Source organism: Myzus persicae, unplaced genomic scaffold (assembly GCF_001856785.1).
Source record: "Myzus persicae strain clone G006 unplaced genomic scaffold, MPER_G0061.0, whole genome shotgun sequence".
NCBI classification, from domain to species: Eukaryota; Metazoa; Arthropoda; class Insecta; order Hemiptera; family Aphididae; genus Myzus; species Myzus persicae.
The window spans coordinates 288515-315241 of NW_019101908.1; the positions used below are offsets into that span (position 1 = coordinate 288515).

The 26727-nt window shown below is 32.2% G+C and overlaps 1 protein-coding gene across 1 annotated transcript in view; it reads right to left on the reverse strand.

The window, feature by feature from the left end:
* Nucleotides 1–26727, reverse strand: part of LOC111030748 (lachesin-like) — a 128348-nt gene that overhangs the window by 99736 nt on the left and 1885 nt on the right. Inside the window, exons 2-3 of the mRNA XM_022310410.1 lie at nucleotides 5206–5398; nucleotides 3606–3778 (exon numbers count right to left, since the gene is read on the reverse strand). Coding sequence (XP_022166102.1) covers nucleotides 3606–3778; nucleotides 5206–5398 — 366 coding nt within the window. The remainder of the gene's footprint in view (nucleotides 1–3605; nucleotides 3779–5205; nucleotides 5399–26727) is intronic.

Here is a 26727-nt window from a genome sequence, read left to right on the forward strand (position 1 = left end):
TAGGTACATCGAACAACAAAATATTGTGATTGTTTTAGTATTCATTTCCTGAATATATTATATATTATTCCCTGTGAGAGCGCAAAACATACTCGCATAGACCATTTTAATTAAATTCGATCGGCGAGTTCCGATGATGTGAGGGGTTGGGCTTAAAAGCATCATTGATCTTAATATATTACAGGTATGTTCATCGAATCAACAAACAAATTCTCTTTGGTCCGCACAGAGAATTACACGAAATCAGCATTTTATTGATGTTTGGTTTATTCAGATAAATAAATCTGCTAGGCAGCTCTTACATTTTTGAAAGGTCGAAACGAGTCTAATTACGCCACAATAAGCGACAGTTGAAAATAGTACCTATAACACGCGCGTTTGATCTCTGGTAATATAGTTATTATATAGCAATGATATAAAATGTATAGTTCGTTATAGTTGGTCGACTCTACTCTCTGTTAATATGATTCATTCGATGTTTTTTTTCTATTCTTACCTATTCAATAGTATAATTTATTATTGTACTAACCTCGTTTTACAGTTCGTTTGATGTCATTTTTTGTTCTTGCAATTTATGTTATATTATGTATATTACAATAAGCAGTCGTTATTTCTGATTGTGTTTAATTACAATCGTTATTTACCCTCATAAAATTGTGTTTGTGCTATCACATGTCATAATATGGTTGAATTACTAAAGAATACCTATTATGCACGTTCATAAATCGTCTAATGAATACTATATTTTATTTCCGTAATGTAAAAAATAAAATAAGGCAAAAAAAAATAAATTGGAAATATTAGTAACTAGGTAGCGATGAGTGAATGATTTAGTGCGTGGAGTCACAATATTTAATTCATTATAAATAAATAAATAAATAAATAATGAATATCGTATGTGTTTTTCTATTAATTTTATGATTTTAATTAATTTAAACATTTTGGAGAAACATGCGTTCGACTAACATACAGAGGTATATAAAGTTTTGATGTAAAACTTCCTTTTTGGATGGCCACAAAGTACGATATCTTTCATAAAGTTTTTGAACGCAGTATTCTATAATTTACCACCATCTTAAAACCTATGAAATGTTTACGAGTTTGGCTCAAGTATTTCGTTTTTACGTTATCAATAAATAAACGTACAAATGAACTAAATATTATGAAATCTCCGAAGTGTCCCGAAAAAATTTGAACTAATTCAAACTTAAATTGGAATATCGTAGTTGGGTTAATGGATTCGTTATTTCGGTGTCCGACATCAATGACATTAAAAAACATATATATTATATATATATATATATATATATATTATAACGATACCAACCGTAAATATTTTTATTCTAGATTTTATTTTAGATTACAATTTTATAATGTCCTTCAAAACAATTAAGTTCGTATGCACAATACAGGTGGGTCATAAGTACCTACAATGTTATGTGTATCGTATTTTTATTTCAGACAATTTTCGTCACAACTACAACAGCCATAACGATTTGGTTGGACATAAAACTAGCAAAAGTATATGAGGTGAAAATCGTGTATAATATTACAACGAAAACCACAGACGTTCAGTTGCGAAAATTGTTATTATTATTTTACATCCACCGAGCTAACGCGGAATACGAAATATAGCTGATAATATTAAAAACAAGTGTTTATTAAATAACCATGATCGTTGTGAATATTCATTGTGTGTAGTTGTGGTACAACGATAATCCTACATGTCTACACAATATGATTGTATTCGAGAAACAAAATAATAATAATGTGTGTGCGTGTGTGTGTGTGCATATGTTGTCGGTTAATAACATTAATATACTCTGTTTACCAATTAATGTGATTTAAGTGAAAATAATTCTTTTTGTATTTGAAGAATTTACCCTACGATTGTAACGAAACGAAATTGTATATTATGGAGGTTCTCTAACGACTTTAGTTTAATACGGGTAGGCAAGAGTGGTACACAGTACCAGTGTGCTGATGCAGAACACACTGGATACGTTTATATTATATATATATATATATATGAAAAAAAACGCAATTAACGATATTTGTAGGTAGAGAATATACTGAGCAATTGAATTATATCATTACTCGGACGATGGTACCTATTCGAAAAATAAATAAGCTGCAATGATATGTGTACTGCCTATTAAATTTAATCAAGGTTGGTGTTTATGTTTTTCGTTTAACTTCGTTTCAGTTAATTTATTTTTTTTTTTATTTAGGCATATAATTACCGCGGCGTACAATCGTGTGTGTTAATGGAATTATTCAGAGAAAACTATATCCGTGCGCGTACTCGGAAATTTTTTTACGCCCATCAAGTATTTAACGGGTCTCGTCATAAAATACGAAGAACACATAAAAAAAGTGTTCCAGTAGTTCAAAAATATATACAATTATTGTAAAAATCGACAGCACAATTCACATCAAATTACTTAAAATTTTTTTTTTTCTTGCAAATAATTTAAATTGAATTATAATACAAAATAATTTTTTTCTAGTGTGCACCAGTCATGACTATTTCTACTGATACATTATGTATACATAATTTGTTCGTTTTAATAAAATAGGTATAATTTCTAATTAATTATTTTCGTTTTGTTTTGGACGAATTGCACGGCTGTATGACTACTTGAGTCCTACAATTTTTCAAAGTTTTAGATAACCTACTCGAAGTTATGTCTTAGATAAGCGTGTTATTTCAAACCTATACTTAAAGATTTAGGATCCACAAAATTATAAGATCTCGAAATAACCGAATGTATAAAAATTGTATTCTTCCGATTATACTTTTAATCATCTTTGAAGTAAACACTATGGTGTAATAACATAGAAAAAAACTATAACGCTTACTAAAAATTTAATTTAATTATTATTTTTTAGACCAAAAAATAAGTCAGACCAGAAGACAATTTCGTCCAATAAAACTTTTCGTTTGTAGAAATAATTCTATAGCATTTAAATTTTCAAAGAAACTTAAATTTAATTATTTTTTAACGGAACAGTAAGTATAGTTGTCTTTTTTAAAAAATAGCAAGTGTGGGACGGAGTTATTACGTAAAAAAGAAAATAATGGTTTTCTTTTTGAATGCCGAAATTTAATTAAATTGTTTATTATGAAATAAAACGGATCGTAAGCAGAACAACAGATGTATACCTGCCTATTAACACAGATTTATTCTGTGGAATAAAATGCGAACGTTCAAATGTATATTCGCTCGTATATATGCAATCGTAAATTTGAACACTTTTTTTTGTTTGTAAAAGCGATATTTATTTATTTCGACTTGATTTGTATCAGATAATACAAAAAAAAAGCATATAAAGGGCAAATTAATGGGATAAAACTGTTTCATTGATTTCTATTTAAAACGTTAATATTATTAATAATTTTAATTATATTTAATCGTCCATTCAGGTATGACACGAGGTTCTTGATATTTAGTTCTATAATATGTCCCTGTAATGGTCATGTCTACGAATAAATATAAATTTAACTTAAAACAGGGGTTATTTTATGTTTTTGGGTTTTTGACATATAATATTACTACATCAATAGTGGTAAAAAAAAAACATTAAATATTTTGTTTACTTACGGTTCTGTTGGCAAGATTTTTGACTCTGCAGTTGAGATAGGCCGTTTTTCCCAAAGGCGACGTCACATTTTTCGACGCTGCCTTATCGAAGTATGGTAGATCAGGTTTCCCCGAGAATTCACCCAAGTTATTTTGATGTTTATTTGATTTGCTCAACAGGCATTCCGATACATCTGGAAACCACAATGAAAATGTTTTTAGATAGTATCTCGAGTAAAAAATATATTTGTCTTTTATGTTGTATTTTATTGACTGAGGGAAACATTTGGCCCTAAAATCGGTTACACGTGAACATATCATTGAAATAATATCTGATCAGTCACAATGTGTTTCCAAACATAATGTACCGTAACAGAAAAATGGTAGGTATAGAGGTATCTCATTCTGTTATTTAATTTTGGTCTATAACAATACACCACTCATAAAGTTATTACAGAGAAACTTCCATTTTATAGAATTTTCTATTTAACGAAAACATTTTGGGAACCAAACCGGATTATAGTAAACGTTATTGAATTATTTGCATTTATCAAAATTCTCAAAAATACGAGTTTAATTTTTTTTGCTGCTTATGAAAAATTGTATCGTGGAAGTTTCACTGTATATTATTGTATTCAGTGCTATCGTTTCATATACAATTATGTATGTATGTAGATAGAATTACAGTATATAATATAATATGCTGTTATCCATCGTATTTCGGGTCTTATTGTTAACCTGATATTTTGTTTCCTAATTTATTATTCTAGCCTTGAAATTATGCATAAATATTTTGAACTAATGAATAAATTAAGTACATTGTGTGACATTTGTTTTTACTTCATTAAAATATTTACATTTCAGACTTTTGATACATTTATAAGATTCACATTTGCCCTTTTTAAGTACAGCATATTTTGTAGTTGTAGTTCTGCCACGTTTTATAAACAATATCAACATTTTTTTAATAATATGTATCTTATCACTTACAGGCAGTTCCACACTGATTTTACTGAGTTGTATCAAGTGCTTCACTGTTTATAAATTGTAATAACTAATTTGGAACGTTAATCAACTCTAACAGTACCTAACAATACCACCGATATTGGTTTTCACACCAAAATCAAAGATACCTACTATCAATTTTTATTTCGTAATTAATAATGATTGTACATACAAATTTAATCGAAATTAATTTCGGTTTTATACTCTGTTTCTCTTTTCTTCAAAACGGTAAAAATGCATTTGGCTTATAAATGTATAACAAACGACAAATTTACGTTTGTTTTATTTAAACAATGACCTAACCAAATGTAATCAAAAATTACATATCAATGATATTTTTTGTCACACATAAATTATATAGAACTAATGAATAAATTAAGTACGTCGTGTACATGTTTGGTTTTTACGTCGTTAGTCGTTACAATTATTATTTACATTTTAAACTTTTGGTAAATTTAAGAGTCACATTTGTTGGTTTTAAGTACAACATATTTGGTAGTTTCAGTCGTAACACGTTTTACATACCTAATTTATAATATTATTATATTAGTGGTCTCCAGTACTTCATTGTTTATAAATTAATAATTAAAATGGATCGTTAATCAACCGTACATACCACTGACATAGACTTTTAGGTTGTCTGTGCACTCCTTATTTCCAATCGGATTCCACACAATGAACACGCATATAAAGTTGTGAGTGAAAATGCCGTTCAGTGTTTTATTAATTAATTGGTTCAGGAATACGGCGAGGATATTCAAAGATATTATTATTTTGAAAATAATAACTATCTTACCGCAAAATCGAATCTAAACGTCATTTTATGAGTTTAAGCTTTTTATTTGTGCTGAGATTTCAAAACGGTAAAAATATATTTTGTTTGTAAATTTAACACACGGGAAATATTTACACGCGTTTTTTGAAGTGAAACTTGTTTGTGGAGAGTACAACGAGTAAATCTGTAACGAAATTACATTCACGACACGAAATTCTCGGTGGTACCAACCAAATGTGAAAAATAATTTTGTTTTCCTAAAATGGTCGCTCTAAATTTTCTTCATTTGATTCCAAAGAATAATATTATTACTTTTATTTAATATGAAATATATTATTATCCCAAATATCGCTGAAGACTTCGAAACTTCATCCGCGAGCACGCGCAATCATGTTTTTTCTCACCTACAAATACCAACTTAAATATTATATATCAACGATATTTCTTGTAAAACATAAATGTTATAGTTGCGAAATACACGTTTGCAACAATAAATCACATTTCCCCAATAGTTTTTCGAGTGTGTAATAACGTGTATTGGTATTTTGATTGTTCGTGTACTAAAAAATATCATTACTACCAATACACATTTATCAGGGTGAATAATTTTTGTAAAAATACATATTTGTTTAAAAATATAAATATAGAGAACAATGACCATCATCGATTGTCTAAACATATTATTTTTACTCACTTGTAAATATATCATATTAAATCAATATTAACTGTGACATACCTATCTGATTATTCACATAATATACTCGCTGTTGAGCCCGGCTCAAGGGGTATTCGACAAAGATCCAAACTTAGGGCACCATTTTTAAAACAGTAACAATATTATTACTATAGGAGCTGTAAAATTTGATTTTACCTATTGTCCGTTGAGCCGGCCGACCCTGCCCGTTATTGAATGATTGTAAAAAAAGAGCTTTTAAATAACGATACATTATAAACGTACAAGTGAATATAATTACATATTGGTTAGGTATATTTATTTTATTTTCAATAAGAGAGAAAATTGTAAAAAAGTGTTTCCTATAAAAGTTTATAACATAATAAAACATTAATAGATACTTTAGACCTAGGGTGGAGCTTCAATATTACGAACAAGACGTAATACATCAAATAACTCGTATATTATATGTTTTTTTATCTACCACTTTTCGTGATTACAAAATATTTTTTTCATCTCCACTAATATTTGGGTGGTATTTATGCGTTGAATATTTTATAGAAAACTTTTTTATGTTATCACCACGGAGAATCGTGAATTATTCCTCGATGTAAAGAAACCATATGATAACTTTTAAGTTTTAAGGATTATTATACACTAAAAAAATAAAAAAAATAAACAATGTTTTTGTAAAATAACTGTAAATAAATTATAAACGAACTATTTACATACTATTTTTTATTAGTACAACTGATATATTATAATATATATTATTTGAATACAAATGATACATTTTCAGTTTTTATGCAGTGATGCAACACGAAAACACCCTATACTTATACTTATTGGTTTTAGTTTCATCATGTTATGTTCAAATACACTCGTTTGACTATCGTTAAATTAATTATTCAAATGTCAGGCGTAGAGATTTTATGCCTGCAGTGTTTGTGTCAAAAGTTTCCGAATATACGAGTACACGTTTTGCTTCACGTTAGTATTTTTAATGTTAATTTATTACCATTTTGAATTTAACCTTAATTCATCGTAACGATTGGTAAATCAATAATTTGTAATTTATTTTCAATCGATTTCTCGTGAGAAATTAGTACAATTATTATTTATCGAGAAACTATTCAATACGAATATTATTATTATCATTATTATTATGTCATTTAGCGACAGTGACGTGTTTTTTCGTGAAAATTAAATTCCCGAAACCGTAAGTTCGTCTCGTCAGCGCCATACTATTATGATATATTATTATCATATTATATACGAGAGAAAGCATAATATATTGGCAGATTACATATTACTATTATAATTATACTCGATTTTAATTGCATTTCAAACATCACTATGACGATGTTATTCGCGTGTTGTGTTGTATGTGTAACACACTAACACATTGTATATTATGCAAAATCAATAGCATGCCAAAAAGATGAGCCATTGTTTGTCGATTTCCATAAAGTTATGACGTTGTTGTACGCGGTTTACAATACGTGATTAAAAAACCATGTGTGTGTTTAGAGGGTGACTTAACCCACGACAACAAGGGAAACAACAGATTTAAGTCACGCGAAAATCGAATCATTTTACTTACACGATGTGGTTATGCATGCTTGACTATATTATTATGATTTTACGGAATGAACATCAAAATGTTAGTGAACTTTGTGTAAGTCGTATGACACAACAGACATTTTGACTTCAGTAATCTTCAAACAATAAGTATAGCTTATAGCGAACGCATATTAATATTTATAATAACTGTTAAGATCCGATTATTTCTACAACGAGTAGGTAAATAAAAAACTAAAAAACTAAATAAACTTATAACTACTTCATAAAGTATAATATTTACATAAAAAAAACTTTATAGCACTATATGCTGCAAAAAAATTGCATCACGAGTTCGTAAGTAATATCTCTAAATTGTAATTTGGCTATCATTTGGTATTCGATTAACATTTTTAAAGAATAAAAATAGTTATAAGTACATGTACTTTAGTTATAACTGTAAAGTTGTAAGATTATTTTGTCTTAATGTTACGATTTGGCAACGGAAACGATTTGTACAAGTTTAATTGCCATGAAGTTAGTGCCAACAATAATTTTTTTTCAGTGTAAACAAGCACAATTTTTTTCAATCTACCATTATAAATCATAATTTATATACGTTTCACAATAGGTAGATAAATTTGAAAAAAACATCAATTGTGCGATGCCTGTTAATTAAGACAGACGTCTGTTCTACCTATGCTGGTTGTAAATAATAAATACCACATGAGTGCAAACATAAGATCAGTAACTTAAGATTTAGGTTTAATATGGATTTGCATCAGTCATGCGGTGGTCAAATAATATTTTTTCACAATAGTCTTTATGGCCGGGGGAGGGGGAATGGGCGTGGTAGATTTTTTAACATTCACTGCTATTTGATCATTGAACATATAATTTTCAATTTATATTGTTATAAATATTGAAAAATGATCATTGGAGAGCAAATCTATCCCTCTCACCCCCGTTTGACCGACACTGTACTGCACGATTATTAATACGAGAACAAAATGAACGTTAACAAAAAGCCACTGTGGATAGACAATTATTATACTAATCGGGGAGGCGGCGAGCTGTGTGCGAATAAGCGAACCACTTTTACGTATAATATTTTATGCTTAAAACGTACCTACATAACTCCGACTGAATAATTTGAACCGTAAACCATACACACATTATGCCGATCAACTTCGCAACGGCGGCATACCGATTTGTTTAGAACGAAATGCCGAGGCGTATAATATTAATCGCATGCGTTACCGTCGGAAATTTTAATTAATTTAAGCTAATTATTTGAAGCATCTCGATGTCATAGTACGTATATATTATAATATGTTGTATACCATATCCCTATTAATGCCGTGTGTACTGAGTTTGAAATTCGAGATTCATCTTTTCGGTGTGCTCTGCAACTCACACTACGTTTTCGATTCATACGACTCGGCATCCGGCACGCATACCTATGATGATAATGCACACTGATAATACATTATTATTATTATTATTATTATTATTATGAATGCACGATTCTATTCAGGTAATTACGTCATGTTGTTTTCGTAGATTTTGTATACCCACGCAATTTGGAATTTCGTGTACTGTTTCTATGTTCGACTAACTTTTGAACAGGCCTTATGGCCGTAGATTCCGGTCGTCTTGTGAAACGTATCGTCGGCTTAATAATATTTAACATGTATTTTAGGAAAATTGAGCCTTAAATCGCAGGCAATTGAGAAAAAAAACTGCACTTAGCCTGGCGATGTCGAGATACCAAAAATCTTCAAGTATCTATTATAGTACTTGCCAAACGATATTAAGAGTAGGTATGTTAAACTTGGAAAATTTAATTTTTCCCATGGAAGATTTTTTTCCTCCAGGAGGGTCGTTAGTGGGGGTGGTTTGTCCCATCAAGTATTTCTGATAAACCTCCATCTTTCATATCAAGTACAAAATATGTACATAATAAATTGTTTATTTTCAAATAAAAGTTTAAAAAAAAATTGTTTTCCACCACTCATTGTGTACCTACCTATAATATTATGGACGCAACAAATAAAATTAATTCGCAATAGTTTATTTTAAGTAAGACAATGATCACTTCATTAGACTTAATTTAATCATTTACATATTATTTTGAATTGAAAAAGTTTTAAAATATGTATCAATATTTCGTTTGTATTATCCAGCCATAGTCCTACTGTCAGAGATCCAAATGATAGTAGATTTCCAACGAATAATTAAGACGATAGTTAATTTAATGATTGTGTATTATAAGCATAACTATAAAATACACAAGCTATGTCGATACGTGATGGTACATCTGCTGCACCCCAGGCTCCCATCTAAGCGATTTCTGAAGTGTTGTCTTGCAGAACCCGATCGGGTGTTTTGCAAACGTCTTTAGGGTGTAGTAGTCGAAGGTGAAGAATGATTGCTAGTGGCTGCAATTAGTAGCTCACTCGTTGCATGGGCACGTGACTTTAATTATCGGTCATCGAATCTTTTGAGTAGTACTTGCATAGGTACACTTTGCATGATGTGCAAGGTTACTCTTATTAATTATATGCATGCATCATGTATGTCATTGATTGTATTATCTTTTCGTTACAATTGATTCAAAAAATCATAAAATTTATTACCCGCAATAACATTACATACTGAGGGGATTAAAAATAGTTAAAATTAAATATTGAAAATAACTATACCGAATATTATTTTATAAAATAATAATCATAATATTATGGTATTGGTATTAATTTTATTATTAATTAATATTCTTATATTATTATGAGAATAGCGAATATTCATAATATGTATGTTTTCGTTATGACAATATATTTTCCGCCACAGTAATTATCGACGTATTTCTAGATAATTAACTTCTAACAAATCTTTCTGCACAAAAGATGTACTTAAATCTTCCTGCTAGAAATATTTCAGTTTAAGATATGTATATAACTCAGGAAATCTAAAAACATCTGCGTAATTGACGAACACCATTCCTATATAACTAAGGATGTATCATATTGCGCCGATGGATGCACGTGCGCAGTAATTTATTGTTTAAAATTTCAATATGTCATGGTAATGGTATGATATATTATTGAAATTATTTGTCTGCGTCCGTATTGAATGTATAAAAGATATGCCGGGGACGTTCCCAGATCCATTTGTAGGAGTAAGTAGAAATATGAAAGGTTTTACTCAGTAAAATTGCAGACAGTTTTATTTTGTCTACCATAAGAGTTTTAACCACATATTAAGCAACAAAATATAATAATATACATTTACTAAAATGTATCCATTTAATTTACTATTATTAGTAATTAACTAGGTAGGTAGTATATGGATTAATCCATATAAAGGAATTTAGGTTAAATAATAAATATAAATATATATACCTAAAATAAAGTGTCCTCTTTATTAATAATCAATGCAGAGCAAAACCTATTACTCTAATCGACTTTACAGTTTTAGAATAGAATATTATTATAATTTCATCGTGCACTCAGAAAATATTTTTCAAAATTGTAATAATTTCAAAAAGGTTAAAATCGGTTAAAATCAATTCTTTACTATACTTAGTGCATTTTTTACAGTTGATTCAATCAGGAAATTAATGAAAAATTGTACACTAAATTTATAGATAACTGTTTGTTCATCTTGGTTGGTTCAAAGCAATCATGCTTAATAATTTAAACAAACTTAAGTCGCATAAATTGCAATGCTACAAGTAAAAGATATACTAGAGAAAGTCAAACACATAATTTGATGTACAAAAAGGTCAGGTTGCAGGTAGCTGGAAACCCAAGGGCCACCGTGCTGTGCAATATGTGTACATAGGTATACGGTTATTTTAATTAATAACAAATTTTCCTTGCAACTTTCTTAATTTTTTTATCAAAATTATTATTTCCTTTATTTTTTGGTTGCCATTGGTTAATCGAACAGAACAGGCTTCAAGCATACATCAAATCGAATTTTCACACGTTGAGTCTCACCCATACACGTTTATCGGAGTGCCAAAAATTAAAATTAAAAATTAAATAAAAATAAAACATATTATTATCCATATGACGTATGCCCCTAACGGAATCCGCAATCAACCGTAGGTGAGTTGTCTACCTGATAATATTTTGCACGCGTTATCACAAGCAAGTCTCATATTATAGAGTTGACATTTTCAACAGGCAACGAAGTGAACGGGATCCGCCAGTAATTCATACATACAATTTATCGTATTTATATGAATGTAATCGAAAACCATTGCAGTTACAATAAAATAAACTATAAATAACTAAGGACATTTTTGAAAAACTACTCCTGAATTGAGTGTCTTACAAAATATTATCGAAGGTGGACCGTTTGAATGTATATCATCGTGCGATATTTTTCTAGAAAGTCTCGCTGTTCCAATACCTAAGAGACGACTCTCGAAAGTCGTTACATTGTTTTATTTTGCTTATTCGGACAATAATTCAGACACACGCCTGTATTGGTTGATAAGTGCAGTGGAATCCCAAATTACTCGTATGTTAGGTTTTACAGTGGTAGAATGTCGTAATAGAGCGGAGACAAAGTTTTCTGTTTAATTTGGTGATTCATATGCTGCCGTGGTCACCGCGGTACATTATGATGGTGCGACCACGGTACTAATAATACAGTATAGATGACCACAAAAGACAATCTACTTCAGCAACTCCAATGCGGTGTCTCAGTATACCAATCTAATAATAATACGCTCAAAATGCGCTGATCGTATGTAGTGGATAGTATAATGGTAGACTTGTATAATATTATAATAATATCTGACCGACAGATAAAAAAACCCTGTTATTGTGATCGTTTCTTTCTAGACATCTGCAGCAGCAGATCAAAGGACACCGTAGGTGAATTAATATTTCCGATTATGTCTATGTTTCTCAAGTGCCCACTGCTCTGATGAAGAGAATAACATTAAGCTTTCAACTTTGAGTCTGAAGATTATTGTTTTGACTTGGACAAACATATATTCGTGTGCTATTTTAGATCAACTTCTCGTCCTAAAACCCGGAAACCGCACGACCTACAGAAAAAAAAACTGTCATGACGTAGACTTTGCATTGCGTGTGCTCAGAACCAAAAGGTGCTATCTCAAAATATCAAATTGTTCTGTTCATGAGAGCGATTTAAACAATTTTCAACTTGAAACTGTATTATTTTTTTTTTTTGTAATGGATGATTTTAGTTTTTTCCTTTTAGTTCTGGATAACTCTTACAATAATAGATCTGCAGGGTTGAATGTGAGCTTGGACTATAGACCATTGATGAATAAGTCCACGTGTATCAAAAAGTGGAATTTAAAAAATTGATTTATCACTTTTTGGTTCTGATCCCACGAATTAGATTCTAAACTCAGTAGTTGTTGTTGATGTGTTTTTTGGGTTTTGATGGACTTGTAAATACGAAAATTTAGTTTTTAAGTAGCAGTTGTGTCACGGAAGTGTTTTCGGTATGTTCGTCGCTCGTTCCATGATTTATTTATGATCGCGTGTCATGAACTTGATTCATACATCATCGATGGAAGAAAAAACCAGTTTATAGTGATCTTTTCGTACTAGAAACGTTCTGCAGCAGACAAAAGGACGCTTTAGGAGAACTAATATTTCAACGTCTGACTATACGTATCTAATGTATACGTCAATACAATATTAATCTTACAGCAATGAATCAGAAGAGTATTATTTTCGTTGTACAAACAAACGTGTGTCCCATATTCTAATTTCTCATCCTAAAACCCAGAGGCCGTCGATGGAAAGAAACTGGTATTGCGATTGGCGGGTAAAACGACTGTAGTAGCTGTTTTTGTTGTTGTTGTTGCCGTTGTTGTTGTCGGTCTGTTTGTTTTTGCATTTTAATGAACTTGTACGGAAATTTAGTTTTCGAGCACCGGTCGTGTCACGGCAGTCATGTTGTCGTTATGCGACGACCGCCGGAAGGGTTACACGTCCGTTTTGCAAAAAGACAACACCGGAAACAGACGCATATTCGAAACGAAATATCAACGTACGTTAGATTAATGACTGCGCTGTGGAACGTACCGTGTATAATATTCTGTGCGTGGACAGACATTTCGACCGATTTTCTACGTTACTCTGTGGCATCGCAGCTTTTCTCGACCTCCGTATATATATATATATATATGATAATAATAGTAATAATAATATAGGGTTATATAAAATATATTATCGTATATGCGCAGCACTGCTGCAGAAGAGCTGACCGGGAAAGTATTATTTTCGTCCTCCGACGTCGATGTCACCGCCGTCGCCGCCATGTCCGAGTCCTCGTAGATTTATTACTAAATATCATAGTTTTATTATTTGTTCGTTCGTTCGTTTGTTTGAGAAGAATAATACAATATTATTATTAAATAGCTATAAATAAAACCGAGATACATTTTCTTTGGAATCTGAACTCGATTAAGTTGCTGGGTGCACGCTGGGGAATAATGAATAATTTAATAAGTTTTATGTGTCTTATTATTGCAACGAAAGGCCACCGATTTCGTATAGGTTTTTATATCCTTTTTTAGGTCATTTGAATTATGAAAATTGGAAATTCGTTGTGCCCCATTTTATAAAATATATTCAGAGGGATTTATAATACTAAGTTTACGAAACATAAAACAACGCTTAATATTTTTTGCTTACATTTGTCTTTACATAACTTGAACGTTCTTCTGTGATTTGAACCACGGAGTTTTGATGAGGTGTTATAAACTTATAAGCACTTCCAAGAACCGTTTAAGGATACTCCATCATAGTTATTTATTGTATACAATAGTTTACATGGCATAAACAATCAAACGTACTTCCGTTTATGTATACCAACTAGCAAAATTATATTTTAAGGTTTAATAACATATATTTTTTATAATTTTATATTAAAATTATAGTGATCACGTAATTTCTAAGGTTGGCTTATTTTTTTGTTTTGTCAATCGGATGTAAGTCGATCGAATTAATTTAAGTTACATTGTTATGAACATAATATTATACGTTTTGCGATAAGCAGTTGTAAACATGATTAAAATCGTGAACTAAACAATATTATTCCAAGACAACCATTCGAAAATTGATATATTTCGTTAAATGTATTAAACGACGGAGGATAATACAAACCAAACAGAGACGATTAATGTGCAATATAAATGCATGGAATTGTAATAACGATAATAATAGTACAACATTTTGACAATATCCATGTAAATGTATATTAAATTGATTTTGGCATTAGCATGTTAATTTATATTATCTGCTATTTGGTAACGACTGTAGAGCTACAACAGTTGTAAACTGGAACGGCATTTAGAGAAAACTACGCGATCGGAGGTTTTTCCAGATGAAAATATATACAAAACGTTACATAAATCAAGTCGTTCGGTGCATCGCGTGTACAGTTGCAAGCCGAAGTTTCGCCAAGGTTTAAAGAACATGGAAAAAACACGCGCACACGTGCGCACAAATTATTACGTTTATCCGCGATTAAAAATTTATAAACGAAGACGAAGAATCATTACTGTCCATAAATAAAATTCCATTAAATATTTTAAGACGGGGCTGAAGTTGCGTTGTGTCGGGATCAGACGACGTCAGGCCGCACCAGCAGGTATAAGCGTATTGATCGACTTGAGCTTAGCTCGATAGTTTATTGGATTTGTTTCTTTGTTGTACGCACTTGATTGAATGGAAAGTATATTATATTCGCGACGGTTAGAAAGAAAGTAGCGGAAGAGTTCTAATAGAAAATAATATATAAGCTCCACTTAAATGCTCCTTTTACGTTTACGGCATTTAAAACATGTTTATAAGTATTGTGTTGGATAAAAAAAAAATACAAATACAAATTTCCCAGCCCCTGTACATTGCAATGTCCGACCAAATCGTAGCAATAACAGTGCGTTTCCTTATATAATGAAATATTATAACATTTTTCAAATGAATTCGTTGTGCCATATACTAATGCGTATTATGAAAAATATTGGTCTATTATACACTACTAGAATAGGTATAAATACTATATTCATGTCAAGTAAATGTATTTTTAAATTCTTAAGGTACGTTTGGGGTTGACTATTATGTGGAGAATACATATTTTATGACCAAAGCACCAGTATGATTTTAAAATGTCGCAGCGATATCGTGTTTAAGGATTAACCGATCTATTAATATGCATTTTTAACCGCATATCTATTCTAATGATGATAAAATTACTTTATCATATTTATTATATATTCAAATTATACGCAGTTTGCGATGGTCACAGCGTATTCTAGACACAGTTTTGACCGGTCGATGAATAAAATTAATATTCTCACCGAACTTTGGTAACATTGAAATGTATAATACTTACCCTTTTACATGAGGTATATAATAAACTGCAGTGAGTCCTTTGACTTATTATGGCAACCCTGTACCACCTGTGCTTCTCTTTGAAGCGAAAAAAAAAACTTTTAACGAACTATTTTACATCGAGATAGCAAATTATAATAAGAAATAATTCCTATACGCAGGACGTCACGAAACGAAAGTTTAAATAAATATTGCACGCCTTCGGTTCCCCGATTAGCTTTTTTTTTTCGATAAAGCCGTATAAGAATAATACAATAGTATATAATCATATTCACCTTTGCGGTTAGGTCATTGCACAAGTTAATCCAAAATTAATATACTTCCACTATCGTCACATACGTAGAATTTCACCAACCCTCTGCCAAATTGGGGAGTAGCCGCCGACTTTTCCGGGCTAATGAACGTCTGGTCATATATGTCATTACGAATCGATCGAATGTTTATAATAATAATATATCATATAATCATACAATATTATATATGCGCTACCCCCCTCCCCCCAGTGTAGTCGATAATATAACTTTGGCAAACAGGTCTGCACACACAATCGAAATAATAATATTATATTCGAACTGGAGAGACCCTTAACGATGTGTCGACAGCCGTCGTGACGTCTGTGTCGTGCGCTGCTCGTTAAATATATATAATACTCGTTATCGGCCCGCCGCGGTTTGGGGAGGTTTTTAAGGAGCCACAATTGTTGATACGTCACACGGAAAAACGGTTGCAAGTTCACACACTTGCAGAACGATGAATAACATCGCTTTTGAACGCGACCCACGACTCTCCCTTCGCCACGGAATTATTCTGTTCCGAGTGAAGGTAATAGCCGTCCGAGGTAAGGATAATAATGGCGCCCGTCCGAAGGATTCACACGAGTCCCCGAGAGAGTTGTCGACGTCGTCATCTGAACGACGAGCAAAACGTCGGCGGGAACAGGGCGCACGGCGAGTGGGGAAATTTTTTCCTCCGCCGGCGCGATCCTTCGCCGCCACAGCGTCTTGAACGCTATGAATTTTAAAGGATTATACGTGTCAAGCGCTATAGTGTTATTATCATTATATTATAATACCGCGGGTTCGGGACGCGCATAAACGTTATTTCGCCAGAGGTCATCCTTCACACGATGCGGTCGTGGTTTACGCGACAATAAGTCTGATAAATTGTATATTCGACCTACCCTCCGCCGCCGCCGCACACATGCAAATACAATGGAACTATGATAATACGCGATCGTGTACCTGAAGTGATGCAACTACTATAAACGCGTATCATGGCGTTGTTATTATTATTATTATTATACTTCGTGTCGATAAATTACGCGTTTCGCGGATACGTTCAGAGACCGTCGTCGTCAATGCCGTTTTATTGTTTTCCGAATTATTTTTATTTCTCGGATTCTGTATGATTTATTTTATATTTTTGTCAAGCCAGTGGGTATCAAACTGTGGCGCGATCGAGCATCGATCTGGTAGCACGAGAAGCGTTTAGTTTTTTTTCCCGTACAGGTACATCGTTAACGATGATAAAATATGTTTTGTTTGCGGTAATTCGACCGCCGGACAATGCAACGAATTGTACATTTTTTTGATTAACAGATAACAATATATACATTAAACACGGATAAAATATTCTTGCTGATTTATCGCTTTTGGAATGTTTGATATACTCAGTGAATAGTGATCGTGTGGAACGTGACTGATCCGAAATACGCATATGTGCGGCCCGCGAAAGAAAAAAGTTTGAGTGTCCCTAACAAGGTGATTATTTTCATGGTAAACACCAATTTAAGCGAAAATCCTAAATGTCTATGGTCATATTTTCTATATAATATTCAAAATTGCTGAAGTTAATATAACATAATTCATTATTGTCATCGTAGATTATATTAGGGCGAAAATGACGCAAAAATCATTGTTTATATTCTTCGCTATTCTAAATTTCTTGAATGTTTTATTTTTTTTAAATAAATGAGTATATTTTCATATAAATATGAAGCAGAATAATATACTTTTATGACCATATTGGTTTATGAAAGTTACATTTCGAATGAACGGACAATTAGTGATTTACATGATCGGAGTATTACGTGTGCCGACGTTGTGTGTAGAGCTACTACTTATGACACACCACAACGATAATAAAATATAATTTGTTTCCAAAATGTGTTTATGTGCAATGTGCGTACACCAAATTAAGTACTTATATGAAAGAATATATATTTCTAAAAAAAAAAAAAATGTCTATCATTTCAATAATTTTATCGGTGGGATTATCGAGAGAGTCGGACAGCTGCCGTTGATAATAAGTGTTTTTTTTTCCAAACGTCAGTGGCTTCTAGGTATTTTTTATCCATCCACTTTTTACAGTCAAGTGTTATGATAATATTATTTTAAACGTCTAACATCTACCAGACCGTAAAGTTTTATTTCATATCGTTCGTGATTATTGACACAACCATAATAATATTATAATATGCGTTGTGGTACATTGCGATATCCGAACGATCGTTTGGACAGCTGATATTATTGTTGTTTGAAATTATTACACGAATCGAGGCTTATAACGATAATATGATTTTCGATTCATAATGTTTTATCGATCAAAGAGTAAAAAAACGATAAAAATCCATCATTCAGTGATGCACAATAAGCCCAGAACAATGGCTAGTAAAAATTATGCGATTTCGTCATAATTACCCCTCGATAGGTTATAGTTAAATACGTTATAATAATAATAATATGCGGAGAATTGTGCGAAAGGAAAAAAGTCAAAAGTTAGAGTGTTAGGCATCACGAGTGTCGTATGACACAACACATTATACGAACCCCAAGAATAATAACAATCGATAATCGTGCCCACGAACGTATCCTCTCCGAGGACTGACTTTTTTCCTGTCAAAGTTTAAGCCACGCAGTCATTTGACGAACACCGGGTGACTATTTGTATTATTAAACTTTTCCCGATTTCTTTTTTTTCCCCCATTCGTTTTCGTCTATTCCACCGCCGTAAAACTTTGATAATTATAATCATTACTTTATAATAATATAATATGTCTCGGAGACATCAACGCATTAATCTTACTCAAGAAAGTCGTGGTGCACAGTAATAATATCGCGGTGCAGTACATAATATAATACGCGTAATATATTATTATAATATATTTCCCGCGTCTAATGTTTATTTAACGTGATTGATTTCCGAGGTGAGATTATATAATAAAGAAAACGCTCGCTCCCGCGTATAATATTAATATGGTTAACGTATAAATTCATAACTTATCATATAATATAATATAATACGCGGCGAGTCGTGTAGAATGTGACTAATTATTTTGTTTGCTCGAGCCAATTGGCGTAGTTAAAACCGAATTCGCGGGATTTAATTAATTAAGTGCAGATAATCTTTATACCGTTCAAAATGAGCTTATCTCGTCGGACGGGCCAACACACGCACCGTCACATGATGCACACGCGCTCGGTGGCCTATATAATATATATATATATATATATATATATATTCGTATTCGTCTCCGTGACCGTGCCCAGGGTACCCCGTCGCGGCGCGCGTGCGAGGGATACGAGTGGGTACCGAATTATAGGTATAATATATGTACATAATATAATCATACGCAGACACGTAAAATGTGTGTATGTGTGTGTGTGTGCGTGTGGGAGGGGGGGGGCTACGTTGGTGGGCGTGTGTGGGTGCGCGAGCGGGCTCGGCTTGGAGACAAGAAGTTGGCGTTAATTAACAGCGACGCGGTGCGCAGAGATTTCTAGAAATCGCTTTGATCACGTACGTATATTACGGGAGTATAGGTACAGAGTATATTATTATGTGTGTATACATTAACCACTGAAATTAATCAGATAGACCCGTGTAGTGTGTGTGTTTACACGCGTGTGTATGCGCATATCGATGTATAATGCGATGGACTTTAAAGTAATTTGCGGTCAACACGGCTTTTTCGAGGCGAGCGCAAAAGTTTCCCGACAAATTCTCTCGGGCCCTCCAGCCTGTCACCGCGCGCGTCCGACAGCGTGCGCGACGAGTGTTTTATGAAATATTACGTCATATAGGTACAGTGAACCTCCCCCCCCCCAGCGGACACCATCAATTAGTTGACATTTTTCCGAGAACAAAATTTCTACATACTGAACTGTAGCTGAAATTCGGACGCCTCCGAGAAATAGACATGCGGTTTGAGTTTGCGTCCGGTATTAAGAGGTTTCGTTTATTGTGTCGGGTACGTGTGCACGTATAGTCAAGGTATAATAAACGACAGGACAATTATACAATTGTCATTCGTGAAACTATTTGGCAGGTAAAAACTTTTTCTACTGGCCCCTCGTTTTTCCTGCATGATTGCATTTCCCAAGCAGTACTCAGAATCTCAAGAATTTTAAAAATATGGTTTTCTAGTACTTAAATTTAAAATTCCAAAAATAAAATTTTGAATAACTAAATTATTGAAAAAAATGTCATGAGCATGATTGGTAAATCACCTTGTTCACGATATTATATGTTCCTCAAGGAACAATATTGTAATCAATTAAGTTGCCATACGTATATTTTATTTTTTATTATTTTATCTTTTGTGAATTTCATATTGTATTCTAGAAGTTCTGGAGATTTTGACAAAATCTTTCCCAGGAGGATAATTATTTATTCACCCAGGAAATTTATTATGGTCAAGGTAGATATCACTGCAAGCTTTAATTTAACCTCATATACGTCCACTGAACATGCCCTCACTTTAAGCACTTAAAAATGACATTACGTACGTGCAAAACATTATTTATAAAATAAATTTGTTGGTCGTATTCTACTATAGAATTACGAATATTGTTTTAATTTTTTTCAATTTCAATTCAAACAAACTTTCTTTGATTTTTTGTTCGACTCCCTGTGAAAGTGTTTTTATTATATTAAAACCAATGGTATATTACTATATTATTAGAATATTACAATAACAATGATATGTGGATTGAATATCGTAAATTCAAAAATGACGATACGATTATAATAATTCATTGAGTTTATATAAAGTTAAATTATAAAAAAGAAGAAAGTTTTTCTTTTTATAATAGCTAATTCCAATCGAAATATCCTCGTTAGTACAATTTCGCTGCATGGCTGATAATTTTAAGTTACCAGGTCAAGCGTATATTTCCTAACACCCAATTCAACTACTATCTCCGTTTATATAGTTAATCCAAAAAGACGCAACAAAAAAGCCATTAGAAGAGAAGCAGATGTTACGACTGTCATAATATAATAATATTATCATTTTAATACTGCAACAGATGGTAAGAGATTTAAGCAGATTTGTTCGTAAAAAAAAGATTAATATATTATTAGCAGTATCATTTTTATATAATTGATTTCAAAGTTGAAATAGAGTGGGTATTTTAAATAATATATTATTTTATAAACACGTTAAAAACTTTGCCAAATATTATTATTATTTATATCTAGGTATATAACAGTGAGTTGGAAATTGTTTTGCAAGAATACAATTATAATAGATTTTGATTACAATAATTAATTTGTTACTATTATTTTACAAATCACTTTCGTCTAAACGTTAAATTTTGTATGCACTTAAAAAACACAACAACAATGTATTCATTAATTTTGCAATTAAGCCCAAAAATGTTTTTGTACATATTTGTATTTCAATTTTGAATGAATAATTTATTATTTTTCAATAAGATTAAAAATATACTAAGCAATTATTTCAAGTCTATTTAAAATTGTAACCACAATAGTAACATAAAATCGGAAAAACATCCAATCACGACTAAAATATACGATTTACTGAAACGTTTGATTTGAATATCATAATATTACTATTTAAATTTCGTACTCAAAATCGTCGAGTGAACAATTTTATTTTATTTTATATAGTAATTTAAATCCATAGATATTATAATTAGATCGATAGATGACGTACCATGACAGAAAGTTGTGGTAAATTTTGAGATGAAAATCAAAGTATAGTTAATAGATACGTGACTTGAACATCTACGTCGAAATAATAAACACTAAGTATGATGTATTACAATACGGTTAGAAATCAATTCGTAGATCGCATGATTTTTCTGAAAAGAATTGACTAACATAATATTATTTTTCCCTAAAGTCGATTGTACGATAAAAGTATGTTTGCGAAAGGATATAATGGACAATATAGTTTATTATATTATTGTCATTATTTTAAAAGTAAACAATATTGTTCTCGTCATCCTGCGTTGTCATATATCGCGGATGTTTGCGAGTGCAGTTTACGTTTTACGAGAGATGAACCTCTTTCGCGGATACACACGTGCCTACACGTCATGATTCATAACAATATTATTGTATATTGTGTAGCCGCGTGGATAATGATCGTTTTTGCGTGTCGCAGCACCGCGAGGAACGTGCGCACGAGGCCATCGTTTCGATGTCACGATATTATAATATTATATTATAACAACGTAATAGTATTTATGATAATATTTTAAGCCGATAGATTTCGCAGTCGTTTGATTTATAATACACGCAATATGTGTGTCCGAGCACGACGTGAACTCGTGTATCCTCGGAGAGACGTTCGGTTGCTGGATTATATTAATTTATATGATAATATATGATATTATTATCATCTACCTCGCCGGTCGTCCGGCAAAATAACGAATGCGTTCCGATACACCGTGATGGAGGCCGAAAGGTCTTTAATGGATAAACAAGCCGGGAAAAAAAACCGAGGGAGAGAAAACGGCGGCAGCAGCTGTTCCACCACCGGAGCGAGTGAGAGTTTTCCACATATAATAATATATATTATGCTCGGGTGTATGTGTGTGTGTGTGAGTGAACCAGTGAGAGAGCGTGTGTCTGTACCTGTGTCTGTGAGTGAGTGTGCGGGTATGTGGGTGTGTGGGTGTGTGTATGTATTCCGCACGGAGAAGCTTTTAGCAATGAATCCCTCTATAATGGTACAACGTCATCCATAATGCAAAACCGTGGGCCCGCCAGATCCTGCTGCACCAGTGTGAGATATATAATACACACACATACATAATATAATATAATATATATATATGCATTGCTTAGCTGAGGGGGTACCAACCGTAATAACAATTCGGGTCGATAATAATAATAATAATAATAATAATAAAAAAGAACGCGAATCTGGTTTTGTCTATCACACCTACGTCATTATTATTATTATTATTATTATTATAGCCTACTCGCACTAGTGTTCACCTGCGTTTTTAGTTCCGAAATATATTCGTATGCATATTATGATATTATTTTTGCTCATTCTGAATGCGAATCATCCGATTCATGCACCTGACTTCCGAGGTCACCTGATATTACGCCACGTACCTATGTATGACTTCTTCTGTTGGACCGTTATGTGTTAAAAAAAACTGCTAGTACTACCATGATTATCATAAACCGCAGAGAAACGCTAAAAATGAGTGTAGTACTGTAGTCTATAACATCGAATATAATATGCGATATTAATTTGAGTTCCAATTCTCGGTGTTGTTCGTGTCGGACCACTGATCAGCAACTTAAATTTCATATATTACACTCTAAACTAAACACTAAAAATATGTGACAATTTAAAAACGGATGAATCGTTTTGAATGATATAATATATAGCGTTTCACGAGATGAAGAAATTCTCTCATAATATGCTCACTGAGTGTTGTTTTCTAGAAAATAATATTATAATAATATGATATTTCAGAAAGTTCGCCGTTGGGATGACGAGTACACGATTTTGTTCTTTTCCAAAATTCGTCAATAATTCGAAAAAAAAAATGAACCGTTGATCTGTTTGCGTTACAGAGACCGTGGTAAAAAATACGCCAACGGTGACGAATTCCCATCGTTCCATCTGCGGAGGAGACTCGCCATTTCATTCGAAGTGCAAGACAATTTCATAAATGCATCATCACAAATTAATTTTTTTATAATGACGTTGTACATCGGTAGTTTCGTTATAACTATGATATTATTATTATTATTGTTCAAACGAAGACGGACGGCGACCGACCGAAACGCCCAGTCCATTTATCCACAGTACACGTGTATATCGTTAAATCTATTAATAGTGCTCGTTTAATACTATTATGATGATGTGACGAAACTCGGACGATCGTCGTATTGTTGTATACGACTTCGGCCGCTATGATATTATTATAATATCGGGACGACCACCCGCTGTAACGTCACAGCGTTTCGATTTAATACGACGACAGTTTTGTGTAGGTAGTAGTAGGTAATGGTAGAAATAATCTTACTCGATTGTTAAATCCTCGTACCGTCCATGCAGAGTACGTGAACGGATAGTCAGAAAGGTCCCCGAAAACGAAAAATTAATTTGATCAAACAAGTGTGCAAAAAATCTCAAGTGACACCTGATATGAATTATTGACTCAGGAGTGGCTGATATAATACACAGCACGTAATAATATTTTAAAAGCAATTATACTCGTTAGTGGAGCTTTGTTTTAAACAGTTCGATTGACATAGTACATTGTCCGTTTCGTTATATATACGTACAATTTATCGTAGAGAAAAATCGGCGCCAATAAGTGGTTGTTCGATATCGTGTCGTGGCGAAAAATGATACACATTTTTGATAATTATCGTGCAAAAGAATAATATACACGTATGTTGAGGTTTTTCGTTACAGAAACTGGAAAAGTGTTTAAAACTTACAGGAAAAAATAAATATTGTTGGAGAATTCTTTGAGTTTCTCAACGCACCATGGGAGATCCCCCAGAGTCATGTATACGCAATATATTTTGGAGTATTTAACGTGAACGGCAAAGCATCACAATCAGCACACAAAATAATATTGTTGTGTTTCTTCCGTACGAATTACAGATTATAATATATATTTAGATTTTTCCTCGCCACGGCTAAATACAATGGATAATATATTTTATAGTTTTCAAATTTCATTCTAGAAACGTACCAAAAACCGGTATGTATATACTAAGATACAAGTATAAAATCGTGATTCGATGATTATACTATTTACTTCAGCACGATGAATGGTTTGTTACGCTACTTAGAATAATTCAAAGAAAACGGTCTTTGAATAATTTATTATTATTTTTTGTACTAATCTATGAATTTAAGTTTAAATTCAAATTAAAGAACAAACTATTTCTTATAATTTTCTACCCTGGCTTACCAAAAACATCGCACACAATGTTAATATTAATAATACACTGATTATAGTAATTATATCAAATTATAATATTATATTGTCTTGTAAATATTCGATAAAAAATAATAGTAGTGTAGCAAAATTGCATATTCGAAACGCCGTGCGTTTGACCATGATAATATAATATTCGTGTGTTATTGAAGAGCGGTAGACTTATTATAATGTTATTAATATCGCGAATTTACAATACTATGTAGTCTGCGGCTTTATGCAACGATAAGCAACGCTGGTGTATTTAACTCTGTGAACGATTTAGTTGATGCATTAATCATAGTCTTAATTTTTAATGAAGTTTCTGGTATTCGATGGTACTATATAGGTACAACACGCAAGAATAAGGCAAATATTGCTCTGACGAATGTATTTTTAACAGTAACCCGAATCATCTTATATTTTGAATTAATGGGTTTCTATAAATTATCATTCTTCAAATTTAAGATCTATCGCGCGCGCTTAACGTGTTGTTATCAGTGCGTTGCCGATTTTAAATTTCACAAAATGGACATCAGTGTTTAAGTATTTTAAGTGTCTATTAGATCTCGGCGTTTTTGGTCGAGTCCAACCTCTAATGTAATATGTTGGCACTCTGACGTAGTAAATAATAATGTGATTTGAAGTAGTTTCAGTTCGCTTTAATAACAGCTTTGGGTGCGACTTTTCTGGAATCTTCGTTTCCGTTTTACCAAGACCGTTTTACCGTATTTTCAATAATGTGATGGTTAATTTTAAAGTGTATTTATTATTTATTTCTAAATGTAGTTTTTATGTTTTAATAAAATGATTATCAAAATAAATATTGAACAAATCTACTATATTTTTTACTGTTTACGCTTTTTCAAACGCATTGATAATTTATTGTCTTCATATTATCGTCCCCTTATTGATTGCGAGTAACATTTAATTTATTTCTTCTGATGAAATAGTATTTGTTGTTTGACTGTAGTTTCGGTCTGAATCGATGTTCGTACATCTCCGATTATATATTTTATGTAAACATTCCGAATTAAAAGTTTCGCTGAAAGATATCTCAGATTATTGGTCGAACGGTTCTAAAGGCGGGTTTCTGAAATGAATAATTTTTATGTTAAGGTGAAACGAATTTCACCGTTACGCTTATTATAAAACACTCTTTACGGCTACGCGTAATTTTATGGCCTATGCAAGTAAACAACGGATGGATATAATGGAATATTATTATGATTTCCCTACTACTATACATGAGTGAGTCGTAATATTATCTATCATGACGTTTTATCCGCTCAACTATTTGAACCCGCCCTAATCGACTGCGACCAATAATGATTATCGTACGTGGGCGGTGGATTTTGCACAATTAAATTATTTCAGTTTATTACTGAGTCACGAGACTCATTGAATATTAATATCAAAGTCAGCTGTTTAGGAAACTCAAGTGTATTACGCGCATACCAACGTGGCTGCTATGCGCTGTTACAAAGTACTTTAATGAGAAGCTATAGTCGAATTGACTTACATCATT